The sequence below is a fragment of the Oryzias latipes genome, chromosome 5, assembly GCF_002234675.1.
Source record: "Oryzias latipes chromosome 5, ASM223467v1".
NCBI lineage: Eukaryota > Metazoa > Chordata > Actinopteri > Beloniformes > Adrianichthyidae > Oryzias > Oryzias latipes.
The window spans coordinates 18325148-18344686 of record NC_019863.2 but is presented as its reverse complement, the minus strand read 5'-3'; the positions used below and the strand labels follow the sequence as shown (position 1 = coordinate 18344686).

General features: G+C 39.3%; 1 protein-coding gene and 1 long non-coding RNA gene across 2 annotated transcripts; one reads left to right on the top strand and one right to left on the bottom strand.

Moving 5' to 3' along the window:
- Positions 1 to 5909: 5909 nt before the first annotated feature.
- Positions 5910 to 9767, bottom strand: lsm3 (LSM3 homolog, U6 small nuclear RNA and mRNA degradation associated). The gene is made up of 4 exons (XM_004068900.4): positions 9664 to 9767; positions 6781 to 6891; positions 6602 to 6697; positions 5910 to 6425 (listed from the first exon to the last, which is right to left on the bottom strand). The coding sequence occupies exons 1-4, from the start codon at positions 9682 to 9684 to the stop codon at positions 6345 to 6347; spliced, it is 309 nt and encodes a 102-aa protein (XP_004068948.1). The 5' UTR covers positions 9685 to 9767; the 3' UTR covers positions 5910 to 6344.
- A 104-nt stretch (positions 9768 to 9871) lies between these two features.
- On the top strand, positions 9872 to 12597 carry LOC105354109. Its single transcript, XR_908814.3, has 2 exons — positions 9872 to 10179; positions 10956 to 12597. It is a non-coding gene; the product is annotated as an uncharacterized LOC105354109 (long non-coding RNA).
- Positions 12598 to 19539: the final 6942 nt, after the last annotated feature.

The following is a 19539-nucleotide window of genomic DNA, read 5'->3' as shown; positions in this document are numbered from 1 at the left end:
CTTTGTCTGTTAGAATTCATGATACTTGAGCGAAATTTATTATCAACATACATGATTATTTTGTGCAGTCCCTCATGAATGTTGTCCCTCACATGTTCTCGATGGATGGATGGATGGATGGATGGATGGATGGATGGATGGATGGATGGATGGATGGATGGATGGATGGAAGCCCAAAATAATATAAATTTGTAATATAAATTGTTTGTAAGTCTCTACACATACAAAGTTCACAAACACAATATAAAAAACAGTCCGACTGAAATGAGGCGAAATATTGTTGGTCATGCCTAACAGGACAATCACAATGGTTACACATTCAAATCAATTCATTACTCATTTGGCTAATATGAACCAGAATTGTTCATTGTTAAATCAGATTTTGGTCTTTTAAGATTCTTATTTATACATTTATTCTTGCTTGGTCTTATGCTTGGTCATGGGGGTTGCTGGAGCCTTTTTATTTATATAACCAGTGCTGATGTAATGTAATATATTATATCTACCTGACATTACATTTCTGTGCACTCAAGAACAAGTTTTCCTTCTGACATAACAACCAACTCCATTTGAAGGCTAAACAGATAAAATGGCTTTTTTTATTTTGAATTAATTTGTGGTCAAAAAAACAACATTGGATAAGCCAGATGTTTTGTTTAAGTGTTAAAGCTATAAAATCAGTTCTCAACATGTTGCTGAAAATGACAAAAAAAAAAAAAATATATATATATATATATATATATATATATATATATATATATATATATATATATATATATATATATATATATATATATATATATATATATATATATATATATATAACTGCAGTGTCAGTTTAAGGAAAAAACATGAGCATTTACATGCAGCAAAACACAAAACACAGCATTAATGATAAAACCAGCAGATGGTCTTGCCAGCAGCACTGAGGAGACGCAGCTGTAAATAACCACGAGTGTGAGCATTGTGCTATGTGGCTTCATCACATCAGAACTGAAATCAGAGGGCCCTGACACAAGCGCGAAGTAATGAAGTCGTTCTGTATTCGCAGGATTTGCTGGCCATGCCAAAGACACAGCAGTTGTTTAGTTAGCTTCTGAAACATCCCATATTTCTGTTTCTTTGTTTTAGATGAAGGTTTTGCTTTCACACAAACCAAGCAATCATTTTAGATTGATAATTGCAGCCGAACCAATTTTCTAATTATGTCAACATTTTAAAGATTGTTCACACATCTTTTGTTAAGTCAAGAGTCATGCTTCTGAAACATAATCTTTAAAAAAAAATGCTATTAACGCTTTTTTAAGAATTGATTGCACCAGTGGAGATTGACAAATACCTGCAAACATTTTCCAAATCTTTCTGCATGTCTAACTAGAATTTTCTTTGTTATTTTGAGCATTAAACTTACAGCTTTATCTGGTGACTCTGGTGACTCAGAGTTACAACTAAAAAGCCTTTTTTGGAATAACTGAAGCATCATGATTCCAAATACATACGGTTTATACACTTTTAAAACATCAGCAGAAGTTGCACCTGGTGACTCAGCCCCTCCCACAGAGCGCTAAATCAGGCTCACTGAGTTTTGCAGTCACACTCACAGACGTTTAAATGTTACTGACTGTTACTGACCTGACTTTCTGGCTGTTGTGTGTGTAAAACTGCAGGAGAGCTATCTCTACAGAAACAGAGTTTACACAGTAAATATGGTTCATTTTGTAATTATACTTATTCACACATTCATTCATTTTCCTGCGTTTATTCCCTTTCGGGGTCACGGAACTGCCGGAGCCTATTCCAGCCACTGGTGGGCGAAGGCAGGGGGCACCCTGGACAGGTCGCCAGTCTGTCGCAGGATAGAGTGTCCACAATCACACACCCACACACTCTCACATTCATACCTAGGGACAATTTAGATTAACCAATTAACCTATGAAGCATGTTTTAGACGGTGGGAGAAAGCCAGAGAAAACGCACACATGCAAGGGGAGAACATGCAAACTCCACACAGAAAGGTCCCCCATTGATGTTCTGAGGTCCCCCAGACGGGACTTGAACTAGGGGCCATCTTGCTGTGAGGCAAGAGTGCTAACCACTGCACCACCATGCAGCTTCAGTTCACACAAGACTGTAAATAATAAACAGAAGTTTTAATACTACATAGTTTTAGAAACCAGATTATCAGATAAAGCATATTGTAACAGGATTGCTTTATTGCACCTTAATACATCCACTGACTTGTCCAAACCAGCTGTTTGGAAAGCGGTGGAAGGGTCATGGTGTTTTAAAAAGGAGGAATGGTAATATGGTAATGTAATAATATTATTTTTCTTCAAGGAGTGCTTAGAATTTGCTTCAGTCTTTCTATTTTTGATTAATTTCCATGAGCCAATTAATTACTTGAATTGATGTCACTTTCTTTTGCTTGCATCCTTGGCCCAATGAAGAGTTTGAACGCTCAGATCAATATTGTCATCAAAATCAATATTTATAGTCAACATTTTCAAAATGTCTGCAACAGGAAAAAACCTCGCTCTAACATATTTAGCCATATTTAACAATCCAAACCTTTTTTTAATTTTTTTCTAGAAAACAGTCTAAGAAAACCCTTCAGAACCAAAAATATAATATGTATGCAAACTCAAAACTTTTATTCATTATTGTGCTGTGGTTTTAGATCCTAATCCTCCATGCAACAAACCGTGGACATCCCATTTTGGGTTATTTTACCACATAATTCTGCTCAACTGGGGCCCTGTGACTACGCGTGTAGAGGGTTTGCTCATTAGCTTGAGTCTTAAAAGGTTAAACTGTGTAATCACAGAATCCTCACATAAAGGCATTTGTCAATTTCTAGGTATTTTCAAAATGTGTGTTAATTAATGGAGACATCAATCAATTTTTAACTACAAGAAGAAAATAAAGAAATCCAGGATAAAAATGATAACAAGAACATCAAGTTAAGAAGGCTATGTACCAACATCAGAACAGAACAAAATGTGAGGATCGACCAAGCATGAAACCATCCCAACGAGTTCAGAAACAGGCCAGAATTCAACACCTGCTTGCCCCTTGCATGAAAAAAGACCTTCAGCTGCCGCCTGGCTGCTATGAATGAATTGTTACACCTCTGTGCATGAGGCCCACCTGCTGATATATTCTAATTACATATATAGACAAGGTTTGACGGAAGTCATCATGCTCCTTTTGTTTGCCGTTTCCAGGCCTTAAAAAAAACCATGAACTGAAAAAAAAGGATTGAATTTATTGTTAGCTGCCAGAAAAAGTCTGTCAGACAAAACTCCAAAATGTCAACAGGACGACACGTTGAAAGAAAAGAAATATCCCCATCTGCTTAACAGGTTGCATTTGGATTCTGACATGAAAAACAGAAGTTTCAAACACTCATTCACACAATTCACACATTGAATTGTTTTATGAGAAGAAGAAAAACATTTTAAAAAACGTACAAATTACTTTGTTAATGGCTTAAAAAAGGAAAAATATTTGGGGGAAAAGTCATTATCTTAGTTGTCTCCCATTTTCTGTCTGACTGAGAATAAATATGTTTTATTTTTTTAAGTGTTCCAGGCACCAATGGTGACTTTAGTGGAAAATATAAGCATTTTAACTTTTTAAACATCTGCTTTTGTGAGTAATAGTCCACAAGCCAAGAATAAAGGATTATGGTCTCAATGTGGTACAAATACGCTTTTCTTTGCATCACTCTCGGTCAGTGAGACAAAAAAATCTGTGGTTTTGGTACAGAAACAGACTGTTGCTCAGTCTCTTCAGCTGGGAGGCTCCATCTAACTTCCTTTAGAATGAGCACTTTCATAGAGAACAAGTACAACATAACTGGAGTGGTATGAACAACTGAGCCAAAGACAGAAAACATCCAATTGCATCTGAAGCTACGTTCACACCACCCTCTGGAATGTGTGTGTTCAAGCAACCACGTTCAGGGAAAAGTCTATATAAACCCATGTAAATGCATATTTTGGGGACTCGCATTCAAAACTCTTGAGGTCATGCATCGCCACGCAAGATTTCACAGCTGTTTTCAGGCTCTACGTACTAAACGCACATCAAACAGGGCTATTGACGTGTGTTCAAGAACACACAAAAATGTGCATTGTTGAGGGGAGGGGATTTTTCTGCTTTTTCTTTTGCTACTGTTTACTAGCGCATATCCATCACCTAATAGGAAGAGAGTTGCTGCAAAATGTCAAAGTGGTGCAAATCTCGTGAATCTTGCTCCAGGATTTCTTTAACGGCTCTCTTTCGATATATGAAAGACTTGGTGACATATGATTCCATAATTCCAGCCATTTACAAACCACAATTACTTTCTCCTTCATGATCAATATTCTGACGGTTGGCACTTCTGTGAATTAAAAAGGACGACTTCCATCAGCGGTCCCAAATCTGAGTCCCTGATTGCTAAAAGTTGGAGTTGGTTTCACTTTCATCGCACGTTCAATGGTCGTAATAACTTCCATAGCTACGTGTGAACATGAGTTTTTGAACGGGGAAGCCATGAATGCACACTTGTGCTTTACTTATATATTTTATTTCCATAGAGGTTCTTCAGATTTTCCTTGTTGACCACTCATATCATCCCTCTCTTCAACTTGTCTCCAGGTTTCGTCTTTAAGCCACTTCCAGCCCTTGTGCTATCCTAGGCACTTTAACGTTGGGTCATCTAGACCCACTAGACAGTGCGCTGAACCTTTTTTTCTTCAATGATTTGTGATCTTCACTGGTGTCCATGGATTACATGAAATCTTTCCACCTTTATCCACCTTTGTCATGGTAGGGAGAACAAGTCAATGTAAGGGTTGGGTCATAGGATAGCACAAGGGTTAAAGATCTCAAACTTCTGACTCATACTTACAACTTGAGTAACATGAAAATCACAGTGCTTGGAGGTGGTCTATAACATCCTTGTCCACGATTTTCCTTCTAATCTCCTAAAACAAGTCTTTCCCGCATACTGTGGTTCACAGTATCATCACTGAACAGCAAACTGAATACTGACTGGACTTGAATATTTCTAGGCATACCATCTTCTTCTCCAAACCGGTTTCATTTTGAATCATTATTCCAATGCTGCTCAACTGGTAATGAAAATGGGCTAAATGTCATTAGCTCATTGTCAGTTAATGTTTTTTTTTCAGCTTTTAAGTATCTTAGTGACCATTGACTTTCAAGTTAAGTTCAACTTATTTTGTAATAGCAGTTTTTAAATTAAAGTACAAATCAAGGCCCAACCTAGTCACAAAGCATCCCATGTCAGTTTTTCATCTATTGTCCTTTTGATGTCTGCAGTTGTTTTTTAACTTATACTGCCATCTGGTGGACACAACACACTGCAAAAGGAGGGAAGGCCAAGTTTAGCTTAACCCTTGTGCTATCTTAGATGGGCCCACCCTTACATTGACGTGTTCTCCCTACCATGACAAAGGTGGATCAAGGTGGAAAGATTTCATGTAATCCATGGACACCAGTGAGGTTCACAAATCATTGAAGAAAAAACGTTCAGAGCACTGTCTAGTGGGTTTAGATGACCCAACACCCAATGTTAAAGTGCCTAGAATAGCACAAGGGTTACTCTATTCAGTTTAGTTATCAGCTATTGTATTTTATGTGTGATTTTTGTTTTGGTACAATTGTGAAGCCTGTTGAGACAATTGTGTTGTGATATTGGGCTAATATCAATAACATTGAATCGAACAAAATAAGGATTTGATTACTTTCACTCTTTGGAAGAAAACAGTTGGATTGAAGCCTTTAGTGAAGAGAATTCAAGCGATGCATCTTTATTTTCAATACATTTAATCTGCATGTGTGTTTTTCAGGGAAGGGTTCTGTCAGTGAAGAATGGAATCAAGCAAACAAAATGAAAGTTCTTTTTAACAAGTATTTTAATAAGAAACAACAAATTAAATGTTTACAAACTGAGCACATTTTTAGCTCAAAAAAACATTTTTTTGTAAAAGTTTAAATGAAGATACATTAAACAGAAAATTTCCAGACAGACTCCAAACACGTGTTTGAAGCATCTTCAGACTTTTGCATGAAAAACATGAAACAGAAGCACCAAACCACTTAATCCAAAAGCTCAGTTCTGAAAACATAATTTTCAAACTAAGTTTAAAACTATATAAATTTGGCAATGCTGTTCCTGACTGCAGAAAAACAGAATTGAAAGCTTCTTTTCTTTTGAGGGCAAGCAAAAACAATACTGTGCTTTGAAGAGGAAAATAAAATGACTTAAACACTGTTTCAGTGTATCATCACATCTGCAGCTTCTGTCAGAAGCTCTCAGTGAATTCTGCAGGCTAACCCACTCTGAGGGGCGGAGCTACAAGGACCACGCCATCTCCTCTGACGAACAGCATGGGTATGTTACGCTTTGTAGACTGCAGAGACACAAAAAAACCTCAAACTCAAGAAGAAATACAACATAAAACCGAAGAAGCATAATTTAGAAAAATCCTCGATCCACATTTGTTTGATTCAAATTTGTACATTTGGGCATTTGTACATTTATTTAAGGTAAAATGAATTTGAAAAAATAAATAAAAATAAAACTAACCTTGTAGAGTTCTTCATACGTTTCTTCATCAATCTCCACTGTGGTCACAGTCTCTTCCACATCTCCCAGAATCATGTTAAGATGCTGATCGTACGCCTAAGACACACAAACGCCAACGTGTGAGTGGTGACGAGCACCGACAACGGTGCAGAATGCCGACTGCGATGCGTGTAGCTCACATGGAGGCGGCCGCGAAGCTCGCGGTCATTCCTCATCTTCACGTAGATCCGCTCATCCAGACTGAGCCTGATTAGATCAAGCGGCTCCTCGACCGTGTTGGTGGATGGTTGCTTGAGGACACACAGAAAAACAAAACTTCAGTTTAAAGTCTTTGCCGCTGAGAGTCTGCTGAACCAGAATGAAAATACTACTTTTTTTCCCATCTCAACACAATTTGACAACACAGAAATCAACTTGTGATTCACAGTTTTTAATTCAGCAATCAAAATAAAATGTTGAAACATCCAACCTACATTTAAGACACCAAAAACGACTGTTTTGTGACATTTATATATGTTTAATATAAAAGCATTACTAATCTCATGGGTTTCAGCAAAACAAGTGAAGGCAGATTACATGTATTGGCGTTTGGGTAACCTGTGTGAATGTGTTTGAACTGTTAAATTAAGAGTATAGCATTAAAAATAAAAATAAAAGACAAAAAAAAAACATTTTGGTGACTAAAAATTCTAAACCTTGTGATTAGAATGAAAGTCAGTTTGCTTACTAATCTTTTTTTTTTTTTTTTTTTTTTCTAACTTGTTCTGTCCAACTTCTGAGCAAACAGATTAGAGCTGAAGGCTTTTTGTGTTGGACAGGTTTTACTATCACAAAAAGAGGTTATATAGCTTCAAGAAACTAGAGTGTAGATTTGTATAAACCCCTTTTTGTCGTATTATTTTTTATTTATTTGTTACATTTAGTGTGTGTGGGGAGGGAGAGGGGAAGAATGTGAGGGGAGGGTGGAAGAGAGTAAAAGGAAGAAAGGTGAAAAGGTGGGGGATACAAGCACTGATTTGACTAAGTTATTAATTTAAGCTGTAACAATTATACCAGATCTGCTGGAAAGACGAATGTTACATCAAAGGTCAAAATCTGACACTAAGATGAGCGGAAAAAAAACTGTCCATCAATACACTGTAGGTAAGGAGGAGGGATGAAGCAGACAGGGAGCAGTGTGGCAGTGTGCACGTGCACGTGGGGGTGGAGATACATGCATGCTGCCGACGTGAACCGTGTGTTCATAAAGGGAGCCAGATCCTACCCAGCCAGACCAGCCAGACCAGGAGAGGGGAGGAGAGCCCCCCAGGCCAGAAGCCCCCCCAGCATCCGGACCCAGGCAGCCCGGGAGGGGAGGAGGAGGGGACCGCCCACCCCACCAGCCAGGCACAGAGAGGGCCCCCCTACAGGGGCCCCCCCAATGCCCAGAGGCACAAGCGAACCCAGTGTCCGGCCCCCAGGCCACAAGACAGGAGCGCTTAGCCGTACCAGGCGGCAGCCATGGGGGCCACCGGGCGCCGGACACCGAGACAAAGGCCAGGGACGAAGCCAGGGCCCCGGAACCCATGAGCCGGCCACCACCCGACCAGCGCCCCGTCCCCGCAAGCCAGCCCAGGCACGCGACCCTAGCAACCCAGGGATCGCCACGCACCCGCAGCCACAGCCACCCCCCTAAAACCCGACGCACTACAACCCCCCCCCCGCCATAATATCTGACCCCCCCTCCCCAACCCTCTCAGTGCCCTCCCCTCTCTGTGATTGGGAGGGAAAGCCCCAGAGGGTCCCAGCGAGCCAGCCCCCAGGTCGGTCCTACCCATGCACTCACACACACATACTCACAATCATCTGGTTACCCTCCCTACCCCCGCCGCCAAGCAGTAACCCCCCCCCCCCCCCCCCCCCCCCAGCCGGCCAACCCCCAGCGCCGCATGCCCGACCCCTCCCGCAGCCGACAGGACACCCATAAGCCTGGCCGCCCTGAGAGGACCAGGCGGGTGAAGACCGGCCGCCCCCCCCCCCCGACCCCACCCATGTATGGAGGTGTGGGAGTGCTGTGTGTGTGCTGCAGGTAAAATAGGAGGTCACCAGTGTGGGGGGCTCCACCGCTGCCAAGCCGCAAAGCCCCCCACTCCGGAGTCCCTCTGTGAGTGGTGTGTATTTGCTGTGTGTGTGCTGCTAGCATGCAGTGTGTGTGTCTACAGAGGAAGTTAAAATTGTGGGGGGGCCAGCGAAAGGTGAGCACGGATGTTTCACCGTGCCCCCCTCCACCAGACCCTCTCCACAAGGCCCTAGATGAATCAGAGTGTCTAATATGCAAGTAAAAAGCGGGGAGGAGGGCGGGTGCCAACGAGAACCCAGAGAGGGGCATCCCCAGTGAGCCCCGCCAGCATACCCCTCCCATCCAGATCCCGGGGCCCTATGTGCCTGTGTGCAATATTTGTTTGGGTGAGAGCGGGGAGGAGCGGGCGGATGGGCACAACCGGGGGAGAAGGCTCCCCCGAGCGACCGGCCCCCCAGCCGGCCGCGGTAGGCGCCCCCCCCCCTCCCAGAGCGGCCGGCAGCCAGAAACGCCAAGCGTTTCAGAGAGTAGAAACCTCAAATGTAAAGTTTCAGTCCTCGAGGGCAGGTGTCCTAGTCTGCCTGCTGTTGATTAGCAAAACACACCTGAGGTAACCAGAATCAGAAGAAGGCCGTTTAATGAACACAGCAGAATGCATGCCCTCGACGGCTGGAGCTACAGCTGTTGTTTTCCCCACACATTTTACACAAACTTTCCTTCCTGTATAAACTATTTAGCTGCCTGGTTAGCACTAAAGCAATGAACTGTGTTTCAAACCAAACATTTGCGTTCAATTGAAACACAGGAACACCAAGGCTAATAATTCGGCTAACTCGGTTAGCCGCTTCCACGGCCCCAAACAGGTCAAAAACGTTCCTGTAATAACCTTAAAGCACTTTAAAAATAATGCAGCGTGCAGCGCAGTCTGCACTTTTAGAAGCAAAGTGGGCTTCTGTTCGTTCGTTGTAAGGTTAAACATATAATTAGCGAAAGAACCGCTAACCTGCTCAGCTTCGTCCGCCATACTGTTCGAGCATGCGCGCGTCGATTCCGGTACGCAGGTTGCCAGGTCCGGTGAAATTAAGATTTCAAACGGCAACACACACGTGCGTTTCGAATTATCCCTCGATTTCCAGTTCAACAAAGTTGAATTTTATACAAATAATTAGTTTACAATATATATCTATGCGTACTTTGAGAATGTGAAATGTTTATTATTAAAACTTATGGTATCAACATCCATCCTTAAAAGACTAAATTTAAAGTATGTGTAAATCCATACATAGTCCTTACCTAAAATTTAAATACAACACAAACATCTCCTTGTTGCATCCCTGCCACTTTTAAATTGAAACAACTGAAAAGACTAAACTATAAAGAAAAGAAATTCACCTTTCTCTCGACGCGTTGCGTGTATGTTCAAACCTGGCAACGTTATCCAGTACCGTCCTTTAGCGTTTTCCAGAGCTTTCTGTCCTCACAGGACACTGTCGTGTCATCCGCGCAGAGCAGCGAGAAGGTAAATTAATTCATAAATATCTGTTCATTTTGAGGTATTTGTCCTGTCTACACTAATATTCCAGAGCGTTTTGAGTGGTAGTAAAGCTGTTATTGGGAATTCAGTGTCTAACGGGTCTGTTTAGAAATATTCCGTATGCGAAATGTTAATGTAAACGAGAAATGAAATGTAAATAGTTACACATAATGAAGCTTTCCGTTAGTGAGAAAACCGTTAAAATTCTTTTAAGAGAGAATATATTCCTAAAATGTAATCTGCAGTTTATTCAAATATTTATTTTTAATGATTACACTAAATAATTAATCGATTTATTAATTGAAACTAACAGACCAAAAAAGGCTATTTTATGTTCATTGATTACTCTTTTCAAAGTCTTGCATTTAAAGATAAGAAATCGTTTTAATAACAGTCTAAAATTATAATAGGTGGACTTAAAAAGCAGAAAAACGAAATAAATTGCTTTTCAATTATTATTTTTTTTATTAAAAATAACAATTTCTTGTATACAGGATACCAACCAAGTGTTGGAAAATAAAAAGCAAAATGCTATTTAAGTAAAGATAAAATGATGCAGCGGTTGTGATTTATTGCGTCATTATTTTATTTTGGGGAAAAAACTATATTTATTGAACATCACTAGTTTAGACTGGTTAATGTAACTAAATGGGTTGCAGACGTTCTGTTTGTGATGTCATACACAGCCTCTGGTCCTGTGAGGCTGCTATTCTCCGCGTTGTGTTTGTAGGGTTACAGGTGTGCGCCTCCTCTCTTCTCAGGACGATCCAGTTCTTCATACTGGATTTGTCAGTGGGAGGGGAGGCAGATCAGAGCAGTGGTACTGCCCATTCCACCCTCAGCTACATCATGGCTTTGTGATGGAAGAGATCCTGCAACAAGCTCAGACAGCACCGCAAACAGGCTCCACGCTCAGTTCACACTGTTTCCTGTTTATACTGCTCTTCACTGAGAATCAGTGAGAATTTCAGGTGGACTAACACTGTTTTTCTGCTTGCTCAGCAGCTCAGGGCAAATGGGTAATTGGTGAGAAGATGGCTCTGAAGAACAGGAAGAAGCTCTTAGAAACCTCTGCTGCTCACCCCAGACAATCTACCGTACATTTGACTCCATAATACACTTCCTTAGGCTGCTGTGATTGCTCCGCCCACTTTTCAGTTGAGATTAAGCAATTGGTGAAGAGGCTTAGGGTTTGATTCCCCAAGCTGTGGGATCAGTCACACTCCAGCTTGGTACAAAATAAAACCTAAACCAAACTGCAAGCAGTTTTCTTTACATCACATATCATTTCTTCTATACACACTAGCAAACAGTAGGTGTTTACTGTCACCTACACCAATGCCTCTCAAATAGTGGGGCGCGCCCCCTGTGATGCCAAGGGGGGGGGCGAAACATTTTCATTTTCCTAGGGGGGGGGGCCTTGCTAAAAACAGTTGAGAAGCACTGACCTACACCAACAGGCTTTAGCGTGGCTTTGTGTGCATTTTTTAGTTGACGTTTCAACACTAGTTCAGTGGGTGGGCGTTTAGTACGTAGAGCCCGAAAACAGACAATAATCATTGAAACTTGTGTAGCTATGCGGGAATGCGACACTTTTGAACACCCAAAACACACATTTAAGGATGTTTACATAGACTTTTCATTAGAAATAGTCGCTCGAATGCGATCATTTCCTTGCAGTGCGAAAACAACACATCTTGAAGGTGGTAGAAAATGTATTTCAGCTAACCGTCCTAGAGGGAGGATGTCCAAAAAAAACGGGACTGGTTCTAAAACGGAACCTGGAGGAATACCATATGAAAGCTGTGCTGTTTTAGAAAATAAATGAATTGCAGAAACAGAAACCTCTGTCAATGCAGTATGATAAAAACCAGAAAATCCAACAAGATTTGCAAGTCTCTCTGTCTCCATAATATGTGAGGATAAGGTCTAATGAACCATGACGAAGCATTTTTCATAGTCAGGGGCAAATATATAGTCTCATTTAAAGATCTTATTAAAGCGCTTTCATTTGGAGAAGAATACAGCTTCATTTTCTGCGACAGGGCAAAGACGTCCTGACTCCTCAGTGGATTAAAACACAACCGCATATTTGGTGAAGATGCGGCACCAACAAACTGAACAGATGAAGCAGCTGGAGAGATGCTGGTAATGTGGTTTTTACAGAAAAAAGGTTTCTCTTCGTGACAAAAACAAACCCGCCTCTATTTGCGTTTGCAAAGAAGTGATTTCTCACATGTTACAGTCATTGTCTACCAGACCAAAACATGTATCCAACCAGAAAGATGTTTGTTTGACTGAAGACAAGTTATCAATGATGAAGAATGACCCATGGCTCACAACTTGATCCAAAAAGAAAACAATCCAAATTTATTTGAATAAACTGGAACTTATTCAGCTGCAGTGATGTGTGTTTATTTAGTATGATATGAAAAAGAATGTCTTTCTCTGTTTGATTCAGTTACACTCATAGCCACATGAACGCAGACTGGGATCACACCACTGGGAGCTTTCCATGAACTGTTTTATTTAAATAAAAGACCTGAAGGGAGGGAGTATGTTGTACGTGTGACTTCTTAAAATGATTTTTTGGGTGTCTGACTCCTTTTTTTTATTTAGATGTTAGTTTTGACATAATTATTGAAACTAGGTTTGGAGAAATCTGATGAAAACTGAGACTGATCACCCTAAAATATTGGAAGGCTTGCCCTTTTAAACATTTTTAACTCAATAGGAAAGTGATAAAGGGTAGGATCAGGATTGATTTCATAGCATTTTGCATTCAGATGTAATGTTTACTTGCTGACAAACAGCCAAAGGTGTGGAGGAGACAGCTTTGCCCTTGTGTCTGTCATCCCCTCTACATCACGAGTGGCTGCGCTTCTCCCCTGCAGCGGACTCTGCAGCTCAGGTCAGTCGTCCTCAAACCTGCGCATACGCCCTCCCACATGCACAGTTTGTCTGAAAGCAGACGATCTGATGCTCACAAAGTCTTGCCTTTTTTTTTTTTTGCTGTTTCTAGGAAGTTTTCACAGCTTTTCAGAACGCTGCTGGCAGGTCAGAGTGAAGGTTGCTTTTGTAAATGAGGTACAAGGGTTATAAAAAGAACCTGCTCTGACCAATGATTGATGAGATCTAATTAAACACGACTTATTTCTTTTTGCGAAGGACACCAGGTCGCCTGCAGCTGCATTCAGCAGTTTAGTTAAGCATTTCAGGTTGAACTGCAACAGAGCTGGACTGAGAATATAGCAAGATGGATAAAAACCCTTCAGGGTTTGTTTTTTTGTAGCTGGGGCCTCTTGAGGCACGCTGGGGTTCAGTGTCTTGCCCAAGGACACTTCGACACATGGGCGTGCAAGGTGGGAATCAAACCTGCAATCTTGCATCTTGCTGTCTTCCTCTTTCAGAAAGAGGAGATGTTTATCAGAGTCCCTCTGGTGGAGTGAGCTGAGTTAGTCTACCTGTTTCCATGACAAACTGGAAGTTTGATACACAAAGAGAAAAGGAAGATCGGGTACAACTACACAGAAATGATAAAATGAGACATTAGGATCAGTCAGAAGTTCCACTGACCTTTGATTTTTAAAGAGAGTCACAATACTGCCCCAATAGACAGAATCTGATTTGATTTGATAAGTTATGTTTTAGCTTTAGATTTATGGGGTCAAATTAGGATCAGCTTAAAGAAAAATAAAACAGATAATGTGAACATAGTTTTAAACTCGAAAATACACATTGTAAGCTTTTAGGAATTATTGAATATTTGAAAAATACAACTGTAAATTTGAAAAATGTATATTTTAAACTGGAAAGAAATTTAAAAATGGGGGGGGGGGGGGGATTTAAAACTTGAGGGAAAAATAACTTTTAACCTAAAATTGTTACCAAAGGAAAACTAATACGGTATTTATTTGTAACAGCTGCTGTGTTGCAGTTTCACACTTGTTGATGTTGGTTTTTTGTTTGTTTCCTTTTTTACTTTCAATCCTCAGTTTATAGTTTCAATTAATTTGTTAACAGCTTTAGCTTTAATGTTTTTATACATTCAAATTTCATATTTACTTTTCTATTTGAAAAATTGTAATATTTCTTTCTAGCTTAAGATATATTTTTTATCAAATTCACAATTTTACTTTTCCAATTTTCAATTATTAGTTAAGTTTACAATGTGGACTTTCAAGTTTAGAACGATTTTCCATTTTTTTTTTTATAATTACATGGTCTTGTTTTCAAATGTTATTTTTTTCATTTGTTTTGCACATTTACAATCTGTTGTTTTTTTCACTTTAAAATAATCCTAATTTGACTACACATAGATGATCCAAGAAACAGTGCAAAAAAATGAAAATTTAGACCCATTTCAAAACCAACATTTGTGAAAAAAATAGAAAACATGGCACAATCTCTTACCCATTAACAAAATTATTTTTCTGGACAAGCTTCTTGATTTTTTTTCCCACATTGTTGTCCAGAAAATGCCTCAATAAAAACATGTAAGCACTAGAAACCTATAGAGCAAGCTCCAAGATGAAGGTTAGGAAAGCTAAGCTGGGTTTTCTTGTGAGTTTAGATCTTTATTTGTGCTTGTTGGATCATTTTTATACACAATTCTGCTCATAAGCTGTCGTGGAGAGGATTAGTTCTGCAGATGAGTTACATTCACCATGTAACCCCATGTGGCCCTGCAGATAACAAAGGAATATACAAAAATAAAAAACAAATATAGTATCTGTGACCATCAAAATGGCAGCAGATGGTATGCTTTGAGGAAAAAAACTCAATTTTATCTTTACAGTAATTTTGGGCTTTGGTGATGAGCCTGACGGAAAATCATTTTCCTCCAAATGAATGACATAACACCTTTGAAAGATGTTGGCTCCCAAATGCTACTTCCTGTTGACAGGGTCCTGCAAATCCTAAAAATATCCTGTTCCCTCCTGTGTGATGCAACACCAACAGTTGTCTGCATACAAGTGCCATAGTTTGGGTTCAGTCTGTGTGCAGCCTCACAGATGTAACTCGGTCTGTTCCCTTATGTCGCCTTCTGCTCAAACACGGAGAAGCCAGAATGCCGCTGACCCACACCTTTAAAACTAGGACAAAATGAACCAGAGTTTACTGTCAGGATTCCTAGACTATAAGAAACTTTTCCTACTAAACCATAAAAAAACAGCATGAGACTTGAAAAATTGTCGTATTTTTTGAATGCAAGAAACATTTTGTCAACAAAGTTTTTCAGCAGAAAAATAATTTCCGTTTGAGAAAACATGCCTTAGTAACAACAATTTTTTCTTTAAAAAATAATTATTGGTCAGATCATCTTATTTGGTAGAATTTTTTACTTATTTCTAGGGGGCCTGTTTTTGCAGTGTGGTTGCAGGAAGCCAAGATTTGGTAAATTACTATTTTAATCTAGTTTAGTTTAGTTGCAAAATGAAACAATCTTTATGGCTTCACTTTTCAGTTATTACCAGTTTAGAGGAGACCTGTACTTTTTGGCAAGGTTCCTTTCAATAAATAGAAAGCAAAAAAAAACTTTTTATTTGATTTTTAAATTTAAAACAGAAACTGTAAAGAAAACAAAAGGTTATTTTCTTTGTTTCATTTTGTTTGTAAAAAAAAAAAATAAAAGATTTCAAGTAATCAAAACAAAAAAACACTTTTTACTTATTTGACTGAACCAGAAGTTTTTGCTCACAACCATGGCCAATCGAACCGGGGTAAGGCAGGTCTTTGTACTCGTCTCTGGTGTTTGGATGGATCAGTTGCTTCGCAATATCACTCACTCACACATGATTTTAAAATCACAGACGAGCTGACTCATGTCTTGCTGAAATTTAAAGAAACAAGTACTTCATTTTTTGGAAATGAAAATACATAGATTTTTCAAATTTGTTAATGCTACAGTTTGTTTTATATCATAAAGAAAAACTTAAAACAAAGTACAGTAAATTCTTCAGTTTCCTTTTCAAACATAAATTTGATGTGCCACAGGATTAAAGAATGCGCGCTCATTAAATACAACAACGATTCAAATATTTCACTCCTTCATTTATTATTCAAAAAAATATATGTTAGTTCATAAAAACTGTCACTGCTGATCCCATTCACTAGATCTCAGATTCTGTTTCTGGTCTGGTTCCTCTGGTTCTAGGGCAGAAGTAGTTGTAATTGCCTACAGTGACCGCTTTGGGGCAGTACTGTAGAGTTTCTCTGCAGCATTCCCCCATCTTTCAGCTCCACTTTCTATTTAGGGTCAAGATGGTTGCTGGAGCCTATCCCAGCCTCTTCAGGATAAACGGTGCCAACCACTGTGTGTTATATGTAACTGTCATGTAACTTAAATATAATGCATTAAATTGGTGTCACACTCATCCCTGTTACTATCATTGTAATCAACAGCATTATCGTTATAAGTCACAAAAAGATTGTAGAGAAAAATTGGGGTATCCTTTATGGGGTCACCAACGCAGTGCCTGCGGGTGCACAATCTTCCGCGAGGACCACTTTAAAAGCATGCTCTTAAAAGACCATAGATCACAATGGCATTCAATCAAATTTTTTAAAGTGTCTGTCATGTTTGGAACAAATTAAGGATGCAACCTTGGATTACCCTCCCCGCTCCATGCTGATTTTCAAACGTTTGAGCAGATAAACATAAATAAATCAATGTTTCCTGTTGATACATTTTTTCCTTGTCATTACTGTCATGTAAATCATTTATTAGAATTATTGAAAAAAAATTACTATAGATATGTGAGCAATCAATTCATAGTGTTAAAATACCTACTGTTAAACGTCATTATCATTTTGTTAATATGCTAGTCTGTGGTTTGTTTTTGGGGAAATTTGCAGGACAGGTCCTGCTGTGTACCCCTTTGCATTACTCAAACCCCATAAAATAGGTTGGTGATCCCTGCTCTATACCTTCCCCTATGGAGTGGACTGTCTAAAGCAGGTTTCAAAATCAAAAATTGTTTTGCACACTATCCCTGTGGCGTTTATAATTTTTATCTTAATGATCAGGATTATACTTAAACCAGAAATCTAACAGCTAAACAACTGCTCTGGTGCTGCAAGACTGACAGAATCCTTTTGATGATTTGCACACACATGAATGTGTGACACAAATCTTTGTTGCGTTGCCTGTTGAGTCACATGACAGGGAAGATTATACTGGAGATGACAATAGCAAGATGGTAAACCATTATAATCGGCTTTTCTAACTGCAGGAAATAAGGACAATCTGCTGGGTTTTACATTCACACGCAAACACACACTCGACAAAGATGAGGTGTGTGTGCGCTTTAGTGTTTTTGTCAAGACACAAGACTGGAGTTGATTGATCCTTTTGCGGGAACACACAAACAATGCAAGTCTGGAAATGATGTGCATACTGACAATGTCTCTGCAACACGCATACACATTCACTGTGTGCTGTGTGACTCAACGGTGTCATAGTTGGAGTTGAAAGGGAACGGAGCGACGACGGCACAACTAAAGAACGCCTGTCAGGTTTATATTTATCTCTGACTGCTTCTTCTTGAGCTCTGAAAAGAACTTCTTGCTCTGATCTGTTGCTGTCCCACTTCCCTCTCCATCCTTTGGCAAAATTAAAAATAAAACTTCAAAAGCTGTGACAATAAAAAAAAAAAGGAGCTGGAGGAAAACAGGACGCTGGAACATCTAGACGTCCTCTTTGCCAGCCGTTTGCATCTGAAAATCGTTTCATAATTAAGTTACCTTAAACTAAGATGTTGCTCCAGTGCTCAGGCAGAACACATACAGAATATCTAGTGACACACAGTTTATTTAATTTTGTATTTGTCACTTTTATCAGCTGACAGCTGTACAAGAAAAACACATCTTAAAATAAACTGGGCACATATGTTATATTAGATTACTCCTTTAAATCAAATTTCCTTTTCTTGCCAAACAGCATGTACACAGCAGAAAAAAAATTACAGATGAAGTAAACAACTACATCAAAGTCAGCTGTTGATGATGTTACAAAGCAATTTTCACTTACTGGCACTGTATTTACACAAAGGCAGTTCAAAGGGTATGCCCTACAGTTATACAGGATGTTTGGAACAAAATGAATGAAAAAAAATTCTATTGAAACAAAAACAATATATGTGGAGTTGTGATTCTTGATTCTTAAAGCTGATCGTCACCTGCAGATATCTGGAGAACTTGTGAGGGTCCCAGATTCCTAAGAGTCTCTTTTTGGATGAGTAGACAAAAAAAATTAATGAATATTAATTAAACTAAATTTTAACAAAGAATTAACTATTCACATGTACCGGTAATTTTCTAAATATGTGCAATATGTGAAAGGTTAGGTCAATACGTGCGACCAACACCATAATTTAGCGCTGGACACACTCCAAATTTGTGCAGGGAATGTAGCAATGAGCTTCTGGCTGAGCAGCCAAGATGAAATTCCATCAGTTCTTGTGCTTGGTCGCACAAATACGTGTAAATAACATCTGCCTTTAACAAATTCAAACATTTCAATAGCCTTGAGTCGCATTTATCTCCAAGGGGTTTGTTTTGAAAGCTGAAAAGTCTCTTTGTCAACCAAACAGCAGAACCTTTGTAAGTATAAAGTATAAATCTGATGTTTTGTTTGTCACTGAATGCATATAAAAATGTATAATCCAAAAATGGCAATACTTTGTTTATTATTGTATTTGTCTGATGATTGAATAGACCTGCTGAAGTCTTCCATGTGTTACTTTGATTTTTTTAAACATTTTACTTCATAAACACCCTGTAGCTGCTAAAATGTTTTCTTTTTTATTTGCTTGAATCTAAAAATCAAGCTTTGGTCCAAAGGAGTTGGTGGGCTCACTGCTGTTTTACAGATACATTGTTCAATAAACATGATGGTGTCCAGTAATGCTTCATTTAGAGGAAACCATATTAACTGGAACCAATAATTAAATAAACTTGAAGCTCAGGATAAAGCTGCAAATAAGTACACATGGCGTTATTTAGTCTAGCTGATATACTGTGTGTGTATTTGTAACTAAACCCAACAGAATACAGTACATATATTTGAACAATGTGCTCCTATTTGTGAACATTAGTGCCATTTTTAAAAAATTGCTAGTGTTGCAGCACTCTTCGTGTAACTAATAAATAAAAGGGACAAATGCAGCTTGTGAGAGTGGGTGTTCATTTGCAGCAGTTTCCTTTGCAGATCAAGACTGAGCAGGAAACAGAGCCAGGGAGCAGCTGTTCTTTTGAGCAGAGATGGATCAGAACACACTATCCATTGCCACGACGACGCAGTGATGTCATCTCCATCACAGACAGAGCCGCTCTCTCTTCTCT

Excerpts from the sequence above, each read along its gene's own strand:
- lsm3 (XM_004068900.4), bottom strand. The coding sequence starts at position 9,684 with ATGGCGGACGAAGCTGAGCAG. Across the intron at positions 6,698-6,780 it reads AGCTTCGCGGCCGCCTCCAT|GCGTACGATCAGCATCTTAA; the intron begins GTGAGCTACACG and ends TGTGTGTCTTAG. Across the intron at positions 6,426-6,601 it reads CGTATGAAGAACTCTACAAG|TCTACAAAGCGTAACATACC; the intron begins GTTAGTTTTATT and ends GTGTCTCTGCAG.